At 43.3% G+C, this 22,050-nt stretch overlaps 1 protein-coding gene across 2 annotated transcripts in view; it reads left to right on the top strand.

The window, feature by feature from the left end:
• Positions 1-22,050, top strand: part of Mettl8 (methyltransferase 8, tRNA N3-cytidine) — an 82,916-nt gene that overhangs the window by 9,921 nt on the left and 50,945 nt on the right. For both annotated transcript variants that reach the window (XM_085680971.2, XM_048425756.3), the window contains one exon: positions 21,201-21,355. In XM_085680971.2, coding sequence (XP_085537097.2) covers positions 21,213-21,355 — 143 coding nt within the window. In that variant the 5' untranslated portion in view covers positions 21,201-21,212. The remainder of the gene's footprint in view (positions 1-21,200; positions 21,356-22,050) is intronic.

Below are 22,050 nucleotides of genomic sequence, written 5' to 3'. Positions count from 1 at the left end.
CCTTTTATCAGCGAGGCATTCTCATCTTGTTTCCTTTGCATCTGGGTGATGACTGCAGACTGAAGCTTTCCTCTTCCCAGAATTCTCCTCTTCTGATTGCCCACCTATACTTCCTGCCTAGATACTGGCCAATCAGCATTTTATTAATCCACTTCAGCTGACAAAACTTTGCAGGATATAAGACCATTGTCCCACAGCATTCCCCCATAGGATTTATGTTATTTATGTATGTGTGTCAGCGTGCCTGTGAGTGAATATATGCATATGTGTGAGGGTGCCTGTAGAAGACAAAAAAGGGTGTCGGATCCTCTGGAGTTGGAGTCCCCCTGGTGTGAGTGATGGGAGCCAAATCTGCGTCCTTTGTAGAAGCAGGTACTCTTAACCACGGAACCATCCCTCCAGCCCCACTGCTTTCTATTAAATAAATTTTCAGCAGTCTGGCTGAGATGATACATGGAAAAGATTTAGAAAAATTGTGCGGCAGTATTATTAACTCTGTTTATTATCACTACTCTGCACTTTAGTTTGGGGCATTTTTGTGGTTACAGCTGAATTTCACTGCATTGCTCCTTTTCTACATATTGATTTGGGGCTTGGCATGCCAACAAAGCAGTATCCTTAAGACTACATTCTTAAAGGAGAAAACATCAAGATTGTAAAGATTCAAGAGAAAAGACCAGAACTTAAGAATTCCTTTTTAAAAAAATGTGTATGAGTGTTTTGCCTGCGTGTATGTCTGTGCACCATGTGCGTGCCTAGTGCCCAGGTTGGTGACAGGAAGATATTAGACCCCCTGCACTGAACTATGAGTGGTTGTAAATCACCATGTGGGTACTGGGAATCTAACTCGCATCCTCTGCAAGAACAAATGCCCTTATCACTGAGACATCTCTCCAGTCTGAGAATTCTTAACCTTAGTTTCCTGCTTTGTGTGAGGCAGTGACTGGGTGATGCCACAGCCACGGAGCCTGGCAGGGGCTTCTGTCTGCGAGGATAGGTGCAGACCTGCAATGAGATTCTGTAGTTCACTTTTTTGGTCTTCAGCAGGTTTCTGATTAAATCGTCCTGTTTTTTGTTTTGGTTTTGACCCAGGTTCTCAGGTATGTGGCACTGACTGGTCTGAAGCACACCGTTGTAGCCAGGCTGGCCTTAAACTTGCCTCCTGCCTCTGCCACCCAAGTGCAGGAGTGAGCTGGAGCTCCGGTGTTGAGCCATCTTGTCAGCCTTTTCCCCCTTTTTTAATTTTTTGAGACAGAGGCTCAGCTGTGTAGCGCTGGCTGGCCTGGAACTCAGGATCCTTTTTTTCTCAGCCACTGGAATCCTGGGATTTTAAGTGTGGGCCACTATGCTTGGCTTTTTATGATGCTTTCTTCTTACTGCTACTTTTAAGTTAGTATACAAAGTCCCACAATGCTGTTGATGGAATATATTTTTGGAGTAATTTGATGTTTCTCTTTGGTGTGAAGAAGGAAAGCAATGTTTTAGTCAGAAGTTGTCTCTTTCAGCAAGCATTTGCAGGAACTTGTTCCCAAATCTCTCACTGAAACCCAAAGGCAAATGAAATGCCTGTGTTTGGGAAGTTGTCTCTCTGGAGATGGCCAGCAGGGGGCGCACGAGCTTTCCCAGGGTTGGGCAGATCTGACTGGGGCCATCTGTGTTTGCTATCTGATGATTAACAAGTACTATAAATGAAAAGATCGCGGTGCATCAGAGACACAGTTGCTAATCAAGGAGAGAAGGTAGTCATAATGCCACACGGCAGTGTGGAACTGTGGTCCACACTGAGGTCAGGAACGGGTGGGAGGAAGAGGATGCCAGGAGGTATCCAGTACCTGGTACCAAAAATGGAGCTAACTGCCATTCTGCTCACAGCACAGTGACCACAGTGTATGTTGTAAGGAACTAGAAGAGAGCCATTCAAAGGTGTCTCCTTACAATGACATAATAAATCCTTAATGATATAAAGTGTTAACTATTCTTATTTCATCATTACATACATGAGCAAAACTTCTAAAGAAAAACAAAAAAGTCAAGGTAACAGGTACCTGTTATAGTTTGGTGAATAGGAAGCTTCTAGATGACTGGAATTTGATATCCTAATGGGGGTTTCTGAAACCTTTCTAGTGTGAGTGCCTGCTGCCTAGTACCCAGGCCCGCTTCTTCCCCTCCTTCCCTCTACATATGGATGTTTTGTAGAACTTGTATACTTACTAAATTTAAAAATAGTTTGTTTTATAAGTACAAAGGTAATTTGAGGATTTTTTTTCCCCTTTGAGAGGTGGATACAGAAGAAAAGGAGTTCAAAACCAGCCTTTGCTACATTGTAGTTTTGAAACCAGCCTGGGTTACCTAAGATCCTGCCTCAAAACAAAGAAGCAAAAACCAACCAACCAACCAAACCAGGAGGGAACATTTAGGATGCACTGAGACCACCTGTGAGCCTGAGTCAGAAACCATCTTCCTAGACCACGTCTGTGCAGCCATGCCAGGCCCTGAAGGTTCAGAAGCCACTGTCCCTGCTTTCTCCCCTCCTTCTCAACCAGAGAACATTTTTTCTGTATTAATAAGTTTAAAGTTTTGACAACATTTTGTACAGATACTTGTTTTTCCTCTCTATGGATATGCATTTAATAATTTAGCCAGTACTGTAAAAATAACTATACTTTCTCAGCATATGTACAAACAGTGCTGTGACAAATTCTTAATATATTCTGATTATTTTACAGAACATCTTTCTAAAAATGGAATTTTCCATCATGTTTTCTTATGGTGATGCATACTTTTAATCCCAGCACAAGGGAGACAGAGGCAGAAGCCTAAGCAGATCTCTGAGCTCAAGGCTAGCCTGGTCAACATAGAGAGTTCCGGGCCAGCCTGGGCCACAGAAGAGAATCAACCTTACAGCCATTGATTATTCTGTTTTGTGGGTGAGCGAAGCTCTCGCTCCCTGTGTGTGGTTCTGTAGCATCATGTCTTGGTATTGTATTAGTTCATCCACGATAGTGGCTCCTCCAAATGTGGGCACATTCCATTGGGTCATAAATCAATCAAAGTTTTCTTACCCTTAGCACAGCAGTGCCCAAGTGTTGGAAAGCTGCTACCTCCTAGTGGTGGGCACACATTTACTAGAATTTTAAGTTTTGTCTAAAAGCTCGAATTTTAGCAAAGGCAGTGTGCGGTGTCTTTTGTTTTCCTGACAGGCATACTTTATTTTTGAGGAAATGGCAAAGTAAGAATTGTGCTCCATGAAGACACTTTTTATGGCTTCATTAAGAGCCGTGTGAGTATGAGTGGCCACTCCCCGAGAGGGCAGTTAATGAAGAGGACAGTGTGGCTGGTTGCCTCTGCTGTGATTCAGGCCAGCCTGCTTTTACTGTCCGTACCATCCACAAGCATCGGTGGGCTGCGGTGATTGACAGAAGGCAGGTAGATAGATGAATACCATTATCATGAAAGCAGTTCTGGCCTCTGAAGATCCCTGACAGGAACTTGGTGGCCTCCGTGGACAAACTCAGAAGCCGAGTGCTCAGCGGCTCACAGCAGCCCATTCTCCCACCTGACGTTAGCTCGGGGATGACCTGTGACTCAGTTCCTGTGTCTTTTGAGGAGCTTGTGGTAAAGTTCCCTCTTTCCTAAGAGACTGAAGAAAGATGTGACCCTTTTATTTCTCTGGAGGCTGTCATGACAGTGTGGGAACTCGAGCTGCTGCAGCCATTTTATAACCAGCAACCGGACTCAGCCTTGGCAGGAAGGTCGAAGAGCCCCCAGAGCCGTATGGTTAAGGGAAACATTTCTGAGTGGTAGTTTGTATGTATTTGTGGGTACCTGTTCACGACGTTGCTATATTTTCTACTGCGGTCATGTCTGCTTGTTTTCTAAGCATTCCTTATGTTTATGGTAATAATAGTAATAAAACATCCTAATAGTTTGCAAATATCCCCACCATCTTTTATAACATTTCCAGAATCTTTTCTCACACATCTTATGGTGTAGTGCATGCATGTGAGTGTGCAGGTGCATGCACCTATGTGTGCACATGTGTCAGTCAGAGCTCTTCCTCTCCCGCTCTCCCCTCCCTTGCTGCCTTCAGATGGGGTCTCTCTCCCCGAACCCAAAACTCCCTGTTTCCCCCGGCTGACTGACCCAGGAAAGTGTTGGGATCTGCCCATCTCCTTCCAGGGTTACAGACTCACACAGCTATGCCTGGCTTTTTCTGTGGGGTTTGAGTCAGGTCTCCGTGCATGTAGAGCAGACATTCTTACCACCGAAACATCTCCCCAGCCCCATCAATTAATTTCTTTGCATTTTTTTTTATAGCTTGGTATCATGTTTAAAGGAGTTTTTCCTCCCCACTTTTTAGAAATATTTATGATTTTCTAATCCTATTAAGATTCAACTTTAACTTTTTTGCAATTACATTTATTTGTTTATTGGTGCAGAGCTGTGCCCATGGGCTCTGGAACATGTGGGAAGTCAGAGGACAACTTGCAGGACCCACCACCCGGGTTCCAGGGACGGAACTCGGATTGTTTACTTGCCTAGTCTTCTCACTGGCTTAAGATGTGATTTCTTTATGTTCAAAGTGTAATTTATCTGCAGTTTTCATGTTTGATATGGAGCAGAGAATTAATATTTCCCCCAAATGGCAGGTAGCCCATTTTCTTAAAGTACTTCTTTGAATAAGCCATTGTTCTCTAATCCACTGATTCAAAACACTTGCTATTACAGACAGACTTTTTAATATGTATTTTGATTAGTTTCTGAACTTCCTAACCTGTTGTATTTGCTGAGCTCCATCCTAGCATTAGATACATGGCCAGGACTTCTTAGTAGGGTGCTACAAGGTCTGGCCAACAAGCCCACTGCCATGGTACTGCCCTGAAGCCCAGCCCAATCTAGCCACATCACCCTTTTTCTCTCTGGTGTTTTCCTGGCACTTCTGTATGCTTATTTTGCCAAATGAATCCTTAAATTACTTGTTCAAGCTCCCTCCCAAATACTTAGAATTTCGACTGAAATTACTTCAATTTTATAGATGATTTTAGAGAGAATTTACTTTTTCTTTTATTTTACAGTTGTGAATCTTTACCTCCAGAAACTCACATTCTGTCTTTTCATTGACGTTGTCATTCATGCCATTCTGCAGAGCACCTTAGCTTTCTTCCTACCAGTCCTGTGTGCTATTTCTTGGTGGCGTTTGTCTAGAGATCTTGCCCAGCCTGCCGTGTGTGTGTGTGTGTGTGTGTGTGTGTGTGTTTTCCTTTTTTGTTTTTTGTTTGTTTGTTTGTTTGTTTTGTATTTGTTTTAAGAACATTGTTTAAAACTCTCAGTTCATATATGCAGATAGCTCTGGCTTGTTGAGGCACAGCATGCATTTAGGGCCCTGTCATTCATAGTGTTACAGTGTGTACCCTGAGCTGGATTTAGGAGCTCTGACTGTTGAAGACTGGTTAAGGAAGCAGAGCACCCCAGAAACTGTTACCTTAATGAATCCAATCTCTGGTGCTGGTTATTTTGGGAATTTATACATTTGCAGCAAAAGAACAGCAGCTCCCTCAGGAAACAGAGGACATTGTCCTACTGCCAAGAGCTTGACTGGCTGAGACCCTAGAAAAGAGGAATGGGCTGCTAGGTGCAGCTCCGGAAATGGGGTTTCCGAGCTATTCCGCCGTTATTATTGGGGGGAACCATGATCTCTTACGATGACTTATTCCAAGGCTCTTGTTTTGCTCACAGATTCGGTTCTAGTGAAACAGTGTTGCGTTCTGCACACCCATTGTGTTGTCAGGCAGCAGGGAGATGGCCGGCAGGTTTTTTTGTTTTGTTGTTGTTATTGTTGTTTTAAAAGAATCATCATTTAATCAGATTGTTTTTGTGTTAAATAAGATTCAAGTTGCCCCAGGCAGTATGGATTGGCAGCATTTCAGCTATCTGGGAAAATGGAATCTGCCAGCTTTCTAAGGCCATTTGAAATAAACAAACACATTTCTTTTCATCCACATTATGGATTTAAAAAAAGCATGTGTGAACTAGCCTGGTATCTTAATTACTACTTAAAATGTTCCTGTAGAGAATGTGCCTAGAGTGGGACGTAGCCGTGTTGCTGTCGTGCTTGCCTAGTGTGCATGGGGCTCCGGGTTCGATCCCCAGCACCATTTGTTTGAAAGTGGAAGTGGTGGCTCAGTCCTGTAACCCCAGCACTCAAGAGACAGAAGCAGGGTCATCCCTGGCAACAGGGAGCTTCAGACCAGCCTCAGCTAGGAGACCATCTCTAGGAGGAAAACGAGAAAATGCGCTGTGAGCCCTTACCACTGTCTCACAAGTTATTTTAGGGATAAGACCATCCAGAGGCCAGAGATGCTAAGACTTCTGTATATGAGATGAAAATGGAACTAATAGACTCATTTTCTGTCGTGACATTATAATTCATAGACTTCTCTAAACTTTTTTGTTTAAAGTGCTAGAGATTAGGCCAAGGGACCCACTGTTAGGCAGGTATTCCACCAGCTGAGTTATGGGCCCAGGGCTAAGCTGGTCTCGAATGTCTGGGGTCGTTTTAGCTTTCATGGCTTCTGAGGCTGAGGTTTCTTATGTGTCAAGCAGTAAATGCCTATGTTCTTTCCTTGACTTGAGGGCTCTCTGCCCACATCCCAAATGTGACCTTTCCGGGGGAAACATAAGGGACTGTGAAGCTTTGCCTACGTGTCTGGAGAGATGCTGGCCATCGGTGCGTTACAGGTGTTCAGGGAGCTCACAGCCATGCTCATACATCCAGCTGCATTCCCAGCTCAGGGCCTCCATTCGGAGGACTCTCCGGGGGATTCTTCCAAGATGATTCCTCTTCTGTATTATTCAATTCTGCCCCACCCCACCCACAGCTTCAGAGGTCTATAATAGATAGGCCTTTATTTTTTTTTCTGGGCTCCTTAACGATTTTCTCGTCTATGCTAGACCCACCTGATCTCTCACCTCTAGGGGAAGTGAAGCACACGGCAGCTGCCTCCTCTCTGTTTCTGCCTGCACTGCTGCAGCGGAGGCTTGGTTAGTCTAAGTTTGACTTGTCCAACTGAGCCCTTCAACACCTAGTTACTCGCAGTGGTGGGTAGGGATTAATTATTCATTAATTTTACTGTGTTTCTCTTCTTCAAGCTTTAAGCGGTATCCTTTAAAAATGTTGTCGAGGACCAGTGAGTTGGCTCCAAGGGAAAGGTACTTTGGACCAAGCCTAATGATCTCGGTTCTCGGTTCAGTTCCTGGAACTGGAACCCATATGGTAAGAGAGAACCAACTTCCTCAAGTTTCCTTCCATTCTCCATGTGCACATGGTACACACACTCACACACACACTCACACACACTCACACACACACTCACACACTCACACACACACACACTCACACACACACACACACAAATAAATAAGTAAATAAATAAATAAAATTCTTTTTTAAAAGAATTACATATGAACCTATATTTAAGCAAAGTAAGTAGGTCTTCCAAAAACTAGGGATAAAGGTGATGATCCTGCTATCGGCTTGTAGTCTTTCACAGCTCACTTTAATAGCTTGTTTGAGAAGCTGAGACTAATTAGAGCTCTTTATATTAAGAAGCCTCCTGGTGGAAAGCTTGATCCTATATCTGTAGAACCCTGTGGACATTTTAAGGAGGGCCAAACTAATGCCAACAGTGGTTAGCATTGGCTAGCATCAAAAAACCATGAACCCAACACTGTGCCCATGCCCTGTGTATTATGCACTTCCTCCTGGAGCCTCCTATATTTTGAAATAATCATATGACATTTTATTGATGAAACTAAAATGATCCAAGTATCATGCTGGAAGTTGTCAAGCTAAGATATCAGTGCCAACCCATGGATGCAGTTCAGGCCAAATCCTTCGTCACACCTGAAACCACTTCAGTCCCATGTGCTCCTGCTCCACATGGAGTATTTCTCCTACTAAAGAGAAGAGTAGAATCTTCTGGAACAGAATTTCCTAACACTGTATTTCTCCATGTTGATAAATAAGGGATGGTTTCAAGGAAAAACTTTAAAGACTCCTCAGTTCACATAAAATGTGTCTACTAATTCGCCTGTAAACACAGATCTAGGTATGTGCGCTTTGTGCATAGAGCGCCTATTCAGTCAGCCGTAAAATCGGAATAAGTACAAACACTATGACAACCCCAATAAACCTCAAACTAACGGCATTATAGTGTGACTGCTGTTTTTCTACGGAAGCTAAATTGCAGCTCTCATTATAAACAAGGCCCTGGCCATCACCACACAGGTTCTTTCGACTTCAGCCCATCTGTGCTGTTGTGTGCTGTGTGCTCAGATGCATCATTTACATATTACATCTGTGCTGCTTGTTGCCAACAAGAGCATAAATGCAAACGGAGCAGCGGTTACACGTGTGCTCCTGTTGATTCCGCTTTTAGATTATTATCATAATAAAAACCCAGTGAAATTATCATGGAACCTTTGTTTGACAAAGCCTACTTGAGAAGATGTGCCCATGGGGGAACTGTGCCGGCTGCCTTTCAGAAGACTGCGGTAGGGTGATGAACGGATTCCAGTATGGGCTTTTCTCAATGCCCAAGTGTTTCCTTTACATAGATGTTTATGGCTTTGTGGTCTTAGCCCTGTTGAAAGACTCTCTCACTCAAAACAGCATGTTCTTCTCATCGTTACAGTGTTACTGTTTTTGTTACTAGGAGACACAGGGTGGCCAATTTAGAAAACTTAATTACTAAACCCTTTCTCCTGTCTGTTCCCCACCCCCTCTTTTCTATTAAACCTGGGCTGCAACCACATCCAGTTCACCAACCCACCCAATTCTTCATATAGGCCTCTTTGATTTATTTGTTTATTGCTTATTTACTTATTTATTTACTGGGAATGGCCTTGACCTTGTACACGCTGGATAAATGCCCCACTACTGAACTACATCCTCAGCCTGCAGAGGCTGAGATAGAGGTCAGGCCTTCGGACCAGCCTGAGGCTTTGTTTCAAGTGGGAAAAAGAAAGAATGGCCAAATTTAGTGACAGATAGCAGAAAGCTCAAACTGATTTAAATGATTGTAGAATTTGTTGGCTCAGTAAGGGAGATTGCTTACTTAGGGTTTCTATTGCAGCGTTGCAACTCCACGGCCAGAATGTAAGATGGGGAAAAGAGTTTATTTATTTGCCTTGTACTTCCATATTGCTGTTCATCATCTAAAGTCAGGAAAGGAACTCAAACAGAGCAGGAAGCTGAAGGCAGGAGCTGATGCAGAGGCCATGGAGAAGGGCTGCTTACTGGCTTGCTTCCTATGACTTGCTCAGTCTGCTTTCTTTCTTTTTTTTTTTTTTTTAGTAAATTTTATTAAATTATAAAAGTTTCCATTTCCACCCCCCTCCCAACACCCTCCCACTCCCCCCACTCCCCCCCTCCTTCCCCTCCGTCCCCCAGGGCAGTCAGGGTTTCCTGCCCTGTGGGAAGCTCCAGCTCCCTCCCCCTCCCTCCAGGTCCAGGAAGGCGAGCGTCCAAACAGACTGGATCCCCAAAATCCAGCATATGCAGAGGAAACAGGTCCCAGTGTCATAGTCAATGGCTTTTCAGAAAGACCCCGGGCCAGCCACAGTCAGAGAATCCGGCCAAATTCCGAGAATCTGGCTAGATCACGTCCTCGTTCAGTCCCAGTCCGACTGGCCCTGGTAAATTCTCATCAGATCCGTTCCCTTGTATCAGTGGGTGATAGCATCCCTCGCAGTACTGATTTCGTCTTTCATGTTCCTCCTCCTTCCGCTCCCCCTCCGGACCTCGGGGGGCTCAATCCGTTGCTCCAATGTGGGCCTCCGACTGCATAGCCGTCCTTCGCCAGACGAAGGATCACTCCGAAGGCCCTCTGGATAGCTCAGTCTGCTTTCTTATAGAACCCAGAAGCACCAGCCCAGGGGTGGCAGCACCTATAAATGGACTAGGCTTTCCCCCATCAATTGCTAATTAAGAAAATGCCTTTCACTGGGTTGTGGTGCACGCCTTTAATCCCAGCACTAGGGAGGCAGAGGCAGGTGGATCTCTGAATTCGAGGCCAGCCTGGTCTACGGAGTAAGAAACCCTGTCTCAAAAAAACCAGGGCATGGCGGAGGGGCTGCCTTACAGCTGGATCTTATGGAGGCGTTTTCTAAATTGAGGTTACCTCCTTTCAGATAACTCTAGATTATGTATAGTTGACATAAGCCTAGCCAACACAGGACACTAGGGAGTTGGGGGAGATCAAGGTGGGATTGGTTCAAGTGAAAATCCAGCTACATAACCATGGGACATAGCTCCTTTTACCGTATTAGTTTTCTTTACTCATAATTGCCTTCTCCTTGAATGTATATCATGCTGTGCTAAGGCCAAGCCCATTTATATAGAACCTGAGTGATCTTTTGCCATTCTAGTTCCCAATAGAATCCTGACCCTTCATGAATACATTCTTTACTGTTGGTCTTCCAAACTCCCACCAGAATGGCCTGTTAAATTCTGCTTACAAGATTCTAGGACTTCTCTAGCTGGAAGTTCCAACCTCTTTCACATTCTTCCTTCAAACCAGTTCCAAAGGACTGTGAACCACATGGTCAGGTTCATCACGGTGACTGTCCCACTGGATACCAGTGTTCTGTATTCATTACCTTTTCTTGTTATGTAAAATACCTGACTTGGGCAACAATTTAAGGAACAGTTTGTTCAGGCATGGTTTGAGAGTTCCAGTCTATCATGGTGGGGAAAGCATGCATGGTGATGGGAGCTTGAGTTAGCGGATGACATTGCATCTGTAGCCTAGAAGCAGAGAGAGGTCAAACCACTGTTCATCAGTCTGTCCTGCTCCTTTTCCCTGTTAGTCAGTCTGGGTACCCTATTGGCAAAATGGTGCCCCTCGCATCCAGGGTGGGTCCTCCCTCCTCTGTTAAGCTTCTTTGCAGATGCCCTCATAGACAACATGCCCAGAGATGTGTCTCCTCAGTGATTCCAAATGCAGTCCAGTTGACAATGAAGACTAATGGTTACAATGGGTACATAGGACTCATGCATATATATGCACACATCTACAGATGCTTTATTTGTGTTTACATCTGTTTATGTCAAACTAAACATGACTTCATGGTGATGACCTCAGTTCTAATCTGGGAGCTTTGGAAGCAGGGCACCTTCTCCCTTCTTTGTCTCTGACCTCCCACTCCAGTATGAGGAACCTGGTTTCTGCCGTTTACCATCTGCTCACGAGCCGCTGAATTCCGGTTTCCTGGCGCTGCTTTCAGGGCTGTTGAGCTTTCTGAGCTTCCACACTGAGAGCTGTGTTGCCTGTTGTCTTTAGTCCTGCAGATTCTGCTCATCCAGAGTTACTCAAGTTAGCACAGTGCCTTGCTTCTCTGACGCTTTGCCTTTACTAGATATTGTCTATAATTCTATAGCATTTTCTTTTGTTCTGATAGGGTCTCCCTGTGTATCCTAGACTGCCCTGGAACTTACATTGCTCAGGCTGGCCGCAAACTTGAAATCCGTCTGTCTCAGCTGTCTGAGTGCTGGGGTTATGGAAGTGAGCCCCACACACAGCAATTTTAGTTCTTTAAAATAGAACTTACACAGTGTCTCTGCCTGTATAAATCTCATCTTAATTTAAATTTGTAGAAATGACCAGGCAGTGATGGTGCACACCTTTAATCCCAGCACTTGGGAGGCAGAGGCAGGTGGATCTCTATGAGTTCAAGACCAGCCTGGTCTACAGAGCAAGTTCCAGAACAGCTAGGACTGTTACACAGAGACCCCCTGTTTTGAAAAAACAAAAAATTAAATTTGTAGAAATAAATTCATTTGGACACTTTTATTCATTGAGGATATAGTTCAAGATTTTTAGATCTAATATGCATTTATGACTTGAAATTTTATAATATTCTATTCTCAGCTAGGACAGTCTTATTGATAAGGGCAGTCCAAACATGCATGACCAAGTAAATCTTGCATATGGGTACAAGTATCTCCTGCTACCTAGTTTACCTAAAGATAGAAACCTCCACAGGGAGTGAAAGCAGAGCAGAGCTTCAGGATCTTACCCACGTGAGCTTCTTATCTCACTTGTAATGGCTGCTAACAGATGAACAGGTATACTTGTGCCTTAGGGCCATTTATCAGCCCACAAACTGGCTAATACTTCCAAATGTTACTGTAGCATAGATAAGTAAAATGGCAATTAGATGACTTTAAACCAGTTTTATTCTGAGCTAGCATAATGTATATGTTGGCACTCCCAGAGTGATTAAAATAGTAACCCCTGCAGACATCATGGATTGGTGGGCTTTCCTGAAATCCCTAACTTATTCTCTTGTTGCTGAATCCTCGCAGCTTCCCTTTGTGTGGGAAAAGGCACGATGCAGCCACCTCTCGGGACAGCCCTGTTGAGCAAACACTAACCATGAGATTCCCATTTTGAAGCTGCAGGGTGACTGACGTCATAGCATGATCAAAGTGCTCTGCAAGCACTTACTGTAATTATTGTTGTTGTTCTGTTCTTGCTAATAACCTTATTTATACCCCGAAATTATAATCATGCAAAGAAAGATTAAAACAAGATGTGCGAGTTGCAGAGCTGTTTGCCTTGCAAATGGTCACCCTCGGAGTTCTCTGAGATTGCCCGGGTTAATTGAAGCTTCAGTTTTCGCAGTAGTGCAGTCGATACTTAAGTGTTTCTTACCTGCCGGCTTTTACTCTCCAAAATAGTGCAGCAATAGCACTTTAATTCCCTCTCATTAATGCTAGCCTCTCAGGTGATGTTTGGTGCGGCTCTGTCTAGATGAAGTTTGCATCTCTGAAGGAAACCTCTCTACCAGCTTCCCAGCTGAGAAGAAAGCTAAACAGTTACAGAGGTAATTTGTTTACTTAAAAGAGGCTCAAAATCCTGGAAACTCTGAAGGGGAGTTAACTTTCAAGTGGTGGGCAGATATTGAGCATATGATTAGCATGATTCTCTCCCTTGGGTTTCAGGGAGCTGAGACAACTGGGAATCATTCTTGGGGAGTCTTACAAATAGGTTTTGCCTGGAAGCAGCACAGTGCCCCAGGGGTAATTCTTAAGCGTTTCCCACAAACGGGATTTCTTGCTCTGTTTCCTTGGAGTTCCTCTAGCACTGAAGTCTCCCTAAGTTAGGATTAAGCTTAAAAAGCAGGGAAGTTAGGACATCTTCCTCCACTCCCTAGTTGTGCTGCTTGCTCAGTGGAAGAACCTATGGTAAACGGTACTTTCTTTCAGGGATGCAGGTATCTTGAGGGCTGAGCACAGGGGGAAGAAAGTACTCTCCTCATGTAGGTTGGGGACTCCCAGCTGTATTCCTTTTTGGCCGCTTGATGAAGACCCAGGAGAAGCTACAGAGATGAGAGAGGAGGAGGGAGAGGAGGAACTCTGATCCTTCTTAGGTCATTTGCAAAAAATTAGTAACTGGGTGAAAACCCAAGAATCAGTACTAGGATATCTTTGATATTTATGGTATTCAAAAGTAGTAGGCAAATGAGTAGATAGATGAATGAATGGATAGGTGAATGGATGGATGAACGGACGGACAGACAGACAGACAGACAGACAGATAGAGACATCAAGGCTGTCCCAATAAAAAAAGGACAGAACATGGGGAGGGGGAGAAGGGGAACATGGCCTCTATACTTAGAGAGCTTGCATTGAAATCAAATTTCATCAATTCCTAGCTGGGTGATACATGACTGCATTTAATTTGTTACTCCAGGTCAGGGCATGCATTTCCTTTGTCCTTTATTGATTTCTCCCTAAAATAATACCTTTTGATGGAAATGGAGGTTACAGCTAATTGTGATTTAAAATATTTGGGAATGGACTGAAGAGATGACTCAGAGGTTAAGAGCACTGGCTGTTCTTCCATAGGGCCTGAGTTCAATTCCCAGCAACCACATGGTGGCTCACAAACATTTACAATGAGAGCCGGTTCCCTCTTATAACATGCAGGCAGAACACTGTATACGTAACCAACAAATAAATCTTAAAATATATTTGGAACTGGCCTGGTTGTCCAGGGGCTCATGGAGGATTTAGAGTTCAAGGATTGCCTGGACTACAGACTGACGTTAAGTCTAACCTGAGTAACTTAGTGGGCCCTCTCAGAAAGAATTTTTTAAAGGGTGGTGGGGATCGGGGAAGGGGCTATAATTCAGCAGTAGAGCACTTGCCTAGAATGTGGGAGGCCCTTGGTTCAATCTCTAACACCACGCCAAAAAGCAAAACAAATAAATATGGGGCAGGGGTGGAGACTGTCGCTGCACTGAACATATACAAACAACTTACTTACCATTATTCCCTCCGTTGTATAGTATAGTAACTGTATCTGCAACATTTACATTGGATTCAGTGTTACCAGCCATCTGGGGAATGTGCAGATGGAGGAAGGGCTTAGACCCTGGCTTTCCACTTTGTAGCCGGTGTCCTCAGTACAACAAAGATAAAGTCAGCGGGAAGATGGCTCTGTAACTAAAGTGCTTCTCATAGAAGCATGAGGACCTGAGTTCAGTCCTAAGCATCCATGTCAACAAAACAAAACAAAATCCTGGGCAGGATGGCTTGTTCTTCTAATCCCAATGCACAGAGGTGGGGACAGGAAGGTCCCTGTCTTGTCACTAGCAAGACAGAGACCTTGCCTCAGAAAAACAGGTGGGGGAGGGAGATGGCTAAGTGAGTATGAACACTTTAGTGCAAACTTAAGGACTGAGTTTGAACCCTCAGACACCCACATAAAAACCAGACATGGCCATATGTGCCTGTAGCTCCAGTGTTGAGAAGTAGAGACGGGGGATCCCAGAAGTCCACTGCCCAGCAGGCAAATCTAAGAGTAAGCTTTGGGTTTGATCAGAAGCCGTCTTAAGAGAATGATGATGACAACCAATGTTCCTGTCTATCTTTTGTATGAGTGTGCTTGGACACAGGTGCACACACACAGGCACACACATGTACACGGATATACATGCACATATACACACAAAAGAAAAAAGTAGACTGAACTAAAGTTTAAAGGGAGGGTATATGTTGCTTTCCCAAGAACACCTCTGTTTTGTATGAAAGATTTGAGCATTTATAGATTTCGATCCTGAGGTCTTAACTAACAATCGTGAACATCAAGGAGCAGTGCCTTGAACATATGACACACTTAACTTTTTTTTAATTGAGTCTTGTATGAAGAATGAATTGGAATTGGTGCTTTAATTCCTTTTGTCAATTGACAAAATCTATAATGGATTATTTTCTATAATTAAAACCTTACTTTTTTAGTAAAAAAAAAAAGGTAAAGTAAATAAAACTATTGTTTTACAAGCATAAAATTTACAGTTATTCCAGAAGTGCTTTTTTTTTGTGGTCAGGACTATAGCTCAATGGTAAAGTCCTTGTTTAACACCTTGGACTTAATCCCCAGTAAAACACACACACTCACTCGCTCACACACACACTCACTCGCTCACACACACACTCACTCGCTCACACACACACTCACTCGCTCACACACACACGGCATGAGAAGCATTTTATGTGTATGAAGTTCATTTTACCAACCCCAGTAGACTGTGCTGTAGTTGGTTTGAGTCTGCCGTTGTAAAGATTACTGAAAAGGACATTTTAAAGGGCCAGGCATTGGGCAAGAGCTGTGAACTGGAGCAAGCTGTTTCCCGTGAGCTATCCTTTCTGGTCAGGGCTGCTGCTTCTCTAATGTGGTGATGGTGGTGGTTGGCCCAGTGGTGGGCCACAGGCCAATGGGTACCAAGACCATCTTGTCCTCAGCTTGTCACACTCTTTACTAGGCCCAAGCCATTTCATGCATTGGTTCCCTCCCCACCTTAAATTCTAAGGTAGGCAGATACTTACTGTCTAGTGTTCTATTACTGTGAAGTGACACCATGACTAATGCAACTCTTATAAAGGAAAGCCTTTAATTGGGGTGGCTCGCTTACAGTTTCAGAGGTTAGTCCATATCATCATGGCAGGGAGCATGGCAGCAGGTAGGCAGACGTGGTGCTGAAGAAGTGTCTGGGAGTTAGTTCTATATCCAGATCTATAGGCAGCAAGAAGAGAGAGACTCTGGGCTTGGCATGGGCTTTGAATCCTCTGAGCCCACCCCCAGTGACACACTTCCTCCAATAAGGCCACACCTCCTAATCCTTTCAAATAGTGACATTCTCTAGTGACCAAGCATTTATATATATGAACCCGTGGGGACCATTCTCGTTCAGACCGCCACAGCTGCCTACACCGAGAGCTGGCAGGAAGCCAGTTGGCTAATCACAGTATACTTCTGTGACTTTGCTGTTGGTGATGACACTATCCATCGAGTGCTGGTGTGAGCATTCTCTCCCTCCTGGGTTTCTGTCCCTTAAAGACTGCTTCAGCCAGCTGGCTATGAAGTCTTGACTTTGACCTCTAAAGGGCTCTAATGCTGGTTTCCTATTCACAGTTCACCTTGGCCCTTACAGGATTCACGTAGAAGGATCACTGCCAGGTGCTAAGCTGAAAATGGAATAGAGGGAGGAAAAGAAAGGCCACTTTGTGACGTGTGGCACATTTGTTTGCGCTAAGTGAAGGGTTACAGCCACATTTCCAGCTGCAAAAGTAAACAAAGCTCACAGCAGCTAAGGAGGCCGTGTGGAGGTCTTGCTGCTTTCTTTATTCCCCTGCTCTGAATGGGTGTGCATATTAAACTAAATATGGTTCATCAGTGATGGGGATTCCTTCTGAGAAACCTATCAGTAGACGATTTGTTATGCGCACAATAGAATATCCTACATCAGTATAGATGTTATAGTCTCCCTTTCTACCTAAGCTGTGTGCTGTAGCCATCCTGCTAGATAATAAACCTATGAACAATGTTCCGGTACTGCTGCCATGGCTACTGTAACGTAACAGTCTTTGTCTGTCTGCACATAGGAAAGGTGTGGTAAAATACTAGGTGGTGGGAAGGTTTTTTTTTTTTCCATTATAACCTTTTTCCCACTGTAATCTTAGGGAAACTACTATATGCAATTTATCTTTAACCAGCATATTGCTATGCAGCTCATGACTGTATCAGCCTCAGCAATTAAAGTATAATAAGAAATGCTCAGAAAACCCTAGGCTTTCCCTCCTTGATAGCCTCAAATTTTATCCCTAGCAAATTTTTATAACCTGAAAATCTAATGGGAAGCACTATCTGTGGGAAAATTGTACCATAATGATGTGGCCATATTCAAACCTTTTTTTTTTTTTTCATACAAACTCATTTTAATTCTCCCAGTGATGCTGGCCTCAAAAGAGAAGCTGAGAAGCCTTCTCATCTGCTGTAGGGTTTTGTCCTGTTGGTATTGGTTTTTGTTTTCGTTTTTCTTAAATGTTTGCTGTTCACTAGTGAGGATGTGTGGGCCTGCAGCTCTCTTTGTAGGAAAGCTGTTTGTTTTTTATTGTGGGAAAATACACCTAAAAGAAGATTTACCATTTTGATCCGTCTTAAGGGTGTGGTTTGCAGGCATTGGGCATTCATGTTGTACAGGCATTACTAGTACCCATCCCTACCAGCACCCATCCCTACCAGCACCCATCCCTAGGACTTCTCATCTTCCCCAGTGGAAGCTGCACCCAGTTTCTCGGTCCAGCTTGTTCTGTTTTTGATTCATGTATGTGGGTTTTGTTTGGCTTTGCTTTTTGAGACATAGTTTCACCAGGTTGGCCTTAAACCTTTGCTACTCTTACATCAGCCTCCTGAGTGCTGGAATTACAGGCATGTGCCACCGTATTTGATGAGCTTCATTTTACAATTATGTATCTTTAAGGTGTGCGGTAAGACATTTTCACATCACTGCATGTGTGTAGTGAAATCTCAGTTACCCTTTGTGTGAGTGTATGTACGTATGTGTGAACATGTACTTTTTAAAATTAAATTTGAGGCTAGCATATAAAGTATTGAATTTCATCATGGCATCCTCATACATGGGAAGAACACAAGCTTTTGGAAATCTGTGTTGGACCTTAGCGCTCTAGGATGCTCCGCCCACATACACCTGAATCTGCTCTCGCTGACTTCACTCCAATTTCCATTTGCTGACCTGTGCCTGCTAGCATTTGCACTTCCCGTTCCCTCTGCAAGCCCCACTCTGCTCTGTCACTGGATCTGACTGCTCTAGGGGCCTCCTCTAATAAGCACAGTAAGGCACACTCGCTTTTGCAACGGCCCTGTTTCTAGCTCCAGTGTCTTTAAGATCCAGCTGTATCGTAACCTGTCACAGTACAGTGTTGGGTGTTCCCTGTTCCTCCTTCAGAGAGCACTTCAGGTTACTTTACTGTCTACAGTGCCACTGTGAATCTGAGCGTACAGACATCTTTTCCCGTCTCTCCCTGCTTTCCTTCCTTCTGGATGTATACCCAAAAATGGAATCTCTGGCTCTGGGTCTAATTTTTGGGAAGTTCACTGTACTGTTTCCATAGCAGCTGCATCATTTTACATCCTATCAGAGTGTGTAAGGGTTCCAGTTTCCTCATGTCTTTGCCAGAACTTGCATTTTCTGATTTATTTTTTACCTATATGTGCATGTATATGGACACACATGCACACACACACACACACACACACACACACACACAATATGTGTTAGTCATCATGGTCCTGTTTTTATTTAAATTATAGACTCATTTAATAAGTTTAGTCCTGCTTAAGGTTTTTTTTTAACTTGTGATGTTTTAGAAAGTTATTATAGGTAAGTTGTTTTCAACATTATTTATCCCATAAATAAATAAATAAAAATTGTCTATAATGGTCATTTAGTTTTTCAGTATCTATGAGGTCTTTTTATTCCTCTATGTCAAATAAGTACCGTTTTTATGCAGTCAATCAAACAATCCACAAATAGCAGGGCTCTACTTCTAGAAGCTGGCGGTTTCGCTTGAGAAGTTTAAATACATTAAAATTATGAATTTAGAAGATGTTTATGTTTCTGTTAGCTATATTAGTTATTTATTTAATTAAGAAGATAAACAGCAGTGCAGCACCAGATGTGGCTATTAAATATGATAAGGAAATGAAAGAAATAGATGTCTGTGTGGTTAATTAAAGAAGCAGCTGCCTAAACAAGGAAGCTGCCACATGCTCAGGCCCTGGCCGTGCTGAGCTCTGACTGCCAGCCAGCAGCCTGCAAGGCTCACACTCCTGGCATTTTGCTCATAGCCGGTCTGGTTGTGTCTTTTTGTGTGTGGTCATTTACAGTGAGAGAAGCTTTGCCTTCCTTCCCTTTACTGAGCAGCAGCTAGTGTCACATGATCGCTGGAATCACATTTAGGCTTTCCTGGGTGGGAGCCACTGTTTGTATCATTTCGCACTTTTGAGCATGAATTACCCGTCTTTGTGGGTGTGATCAGTTTCTGCTCTCCGGCATTAGAGGACATTTTATGAATATATTTAATGCAGAAAGGTCTAAAGATAGTTTTGTAGGTACAGTTTTATTGGTGTTGTGTGGAGTGCTGACTGTAGAAAGAACAAAGACACATGATGGTAAAGGCAGGAGAAGGGAAACAAACCAAGAGCTGGGGCAAATACTGGCTGCTGCTCGCTGAAGGAGCTGGCCAGCCTTTACTGCTTGATGAAATCCCCATAGGAAAAGCCTTGAAAATTGTTGTGAAAGTATAGTGAGATGTTTTTGACATTCTGAAGTTCATTTTCAGCAGAATAGAAAGGGTGTTCACTACCTCCCGGTTTTATGCCTGCTGCCTTGGTGCCTGTTGTATACATGTCACTTAGCACCGTTTCTATGGACTGGCTACAGCAGTAGGCTGAGTGCTGTGAGGAGGAGCGCCTGAACCGCCAAGCAGCAGCGCGGCGTTCAGCAAGACTGTTTTTTGAACACTTTCCCATAAAGGCTTGAGAGTGACGTGTTTACTGGAATATACTTACGATGGCATAGTCTTTACAATTTAAATTGTCAACTTAATTGCCAATATCACCTTCAACTAATGATTCTTCTCTTGAGCTAAAATTGACACACACATGTTGTATGGGAAAATATACTTGCAACAGTATTATTGACCATTTTTTCATTTTTTTCTTTTTTCTTTTCTTTTTTTTGGTTTTTCAAGACAAGGTTTCTTTGTGTACCTTTGGAGCCTGTCCTGGAACTAGCTCTTGTAGACCAAGGTTGCCTCCAACTCACCTGCCTCTGCCTCCCGAGTGCTGGGATTAAAAGCGTGCGCCACCACTGCCTGGCTTATAGACCATTCTTAAAAGTATACATGTATTAATTGCTGATCCAGGAGCATGGAAGGTTTTTCCAGCATCTGGTATCTCTATGAGTTCCTTTTTCAGAAGTAGGTCTGTAACAGACCTTTTTCTTTTTTTAGTTAGATATATTTCTAAATACTTAATCTGAAAGGAATTTTGAATGGTATGTTTTCCTAATTTCTTTCTCTGAGAGTATATTTTTGGTATATGTGGAATCTGTCTTTTTAAAATGCTGATTTTTGTATTCTGCAATTTTATTGTAGGTGTTCATTAGGTCTAGGAGTTTTCTAGGGGACCAAATAGGATTTTTTAAGTAAAGAACCATGTTGTCTGCTAATAGGGATAGTTTGACTTTTTCTTTTCCTATTTTTATCTGTTTTATGCCTCCCTCATGTTGAATTGCTACAGTTCACACTTGGAGTATTCCATCAAATCAGAGAAGGGAGAGTGGACATCCTTGTCCTGGTCCTGATTTTAAGGAAATGCTCTCAGCTTGTCTCCATTTACTGTAACGCTGGCTATGGGTTTGTTGTGGGTAGCCTTTATTACTGTGGGACTCGTTGCATCTATTCCTGAAATCTCCAGAATTTTTCTCATGAATGCATGTTGAAATTTATCAAATGCCTTTTCAGCGTCAATTGAAAGAATTATGTGGTTTCTGTCCTTAAGTTTATTTATATGCTATATTATGTTTATTGAATTATTATGTTGAACCAACCTTGCCTTTTGGGATGATGCCCACTTGGTCATAATGTATAATCTTCTTATTGTTTCCCTAAATTTGGTTAGCAACTATTTTGTTGACAATTTTTGCATCTGTGTTCCCCAAAGAATTCATCTGTAGTTTTCGTTTTCTGTTGTGTCCTTGCTGGTCTTGGCAAACTGTTTTAATTCATCCTTGTTGACTGATTAATTTACCTGTTTGTGACTTTGCAGGTCCTGTTTAGTATGAATGTGATTTGGAGAAATTGTATTTGTCGTCTGAGGCGAGGGAAGGTACCACACAGATGCCAGAGTGGTGTCCACCCAGTGGCCCCTCTGGGGTCACGGATTTTAACTGATCCAGCCAAAGTTTTCGAGCACAACATGTGGTGAGTTCTCCCACCCTGCACTTATTTATTTATTTATTATTTACTTATTTCTTTGGGGCACACATGCCATAGGGTACGCATGGAGGCCAGAGGACAGCTTTGGGAACTCTTTTCTCCTCACCCACCATGTAGGTTCTGGAAATCCAACTCTGATCAGGCTTAGCGGCAAGCGCCTCTGCCCACTGAACCATCTTCGCTGGCCCAAGTTTTACTTTTACATTTGATATTGTATATGCTTTTTAAATATATTTTTCTCATTGTTCCCAAAGAAGAATTGTATTATTTGGTTTTTGAGGCAGAGTCTCTCTTTGTAGCCCTGGAACTCTAGGTAGACCAGGCTGACCTTGAATTTAAGAGACCATCCGCCTCTGCCTTCTGAGAGCTAGGACTAGAGGCATGCACCACCACACCCAGCAAGAAAGGATTTTTTTTTTAAGTTGATGACCTAATCTAGGTTGTGGAAGTCCAGAAACCAGTGTAACATGTTGCTGATTCTGAACTTGTTTGCAAATGGACAGTGGCAGTTCCCTGGTACATCCATTAGCCTTGGCATCCTTGCAGGCCCCGACCCTGGCTGGCCAGTCTATTGATGGGGCCAAGGGAACAGGCCTTTTGGGGACTTTTTGGGACCCTTTTCCCTGTGGCCCTGTTGCTTTAACTTCCCATCCTTCTGCCCCAGTCTCCTGAGTAGCTTG

This window comes from Myodes glareolus, chromosome 21 (genome assembly GCF_982192425.1).
Source record: "Myodes glareolus chromosome 21, mMyoGla1.1, whole genome shotgun sequence".
Taxonomy (NCBI): Eukaryota; Metazoa; Chordata; class Mammalia; order Rodentia; family Cricetidae; genus Myodes; species Myodes glareolus.
The sequence above is the reverse complement of the archived record's forward strand: the minus strand, read 5'-3'. Positions and strand labels throughout refer to the sequence as shown.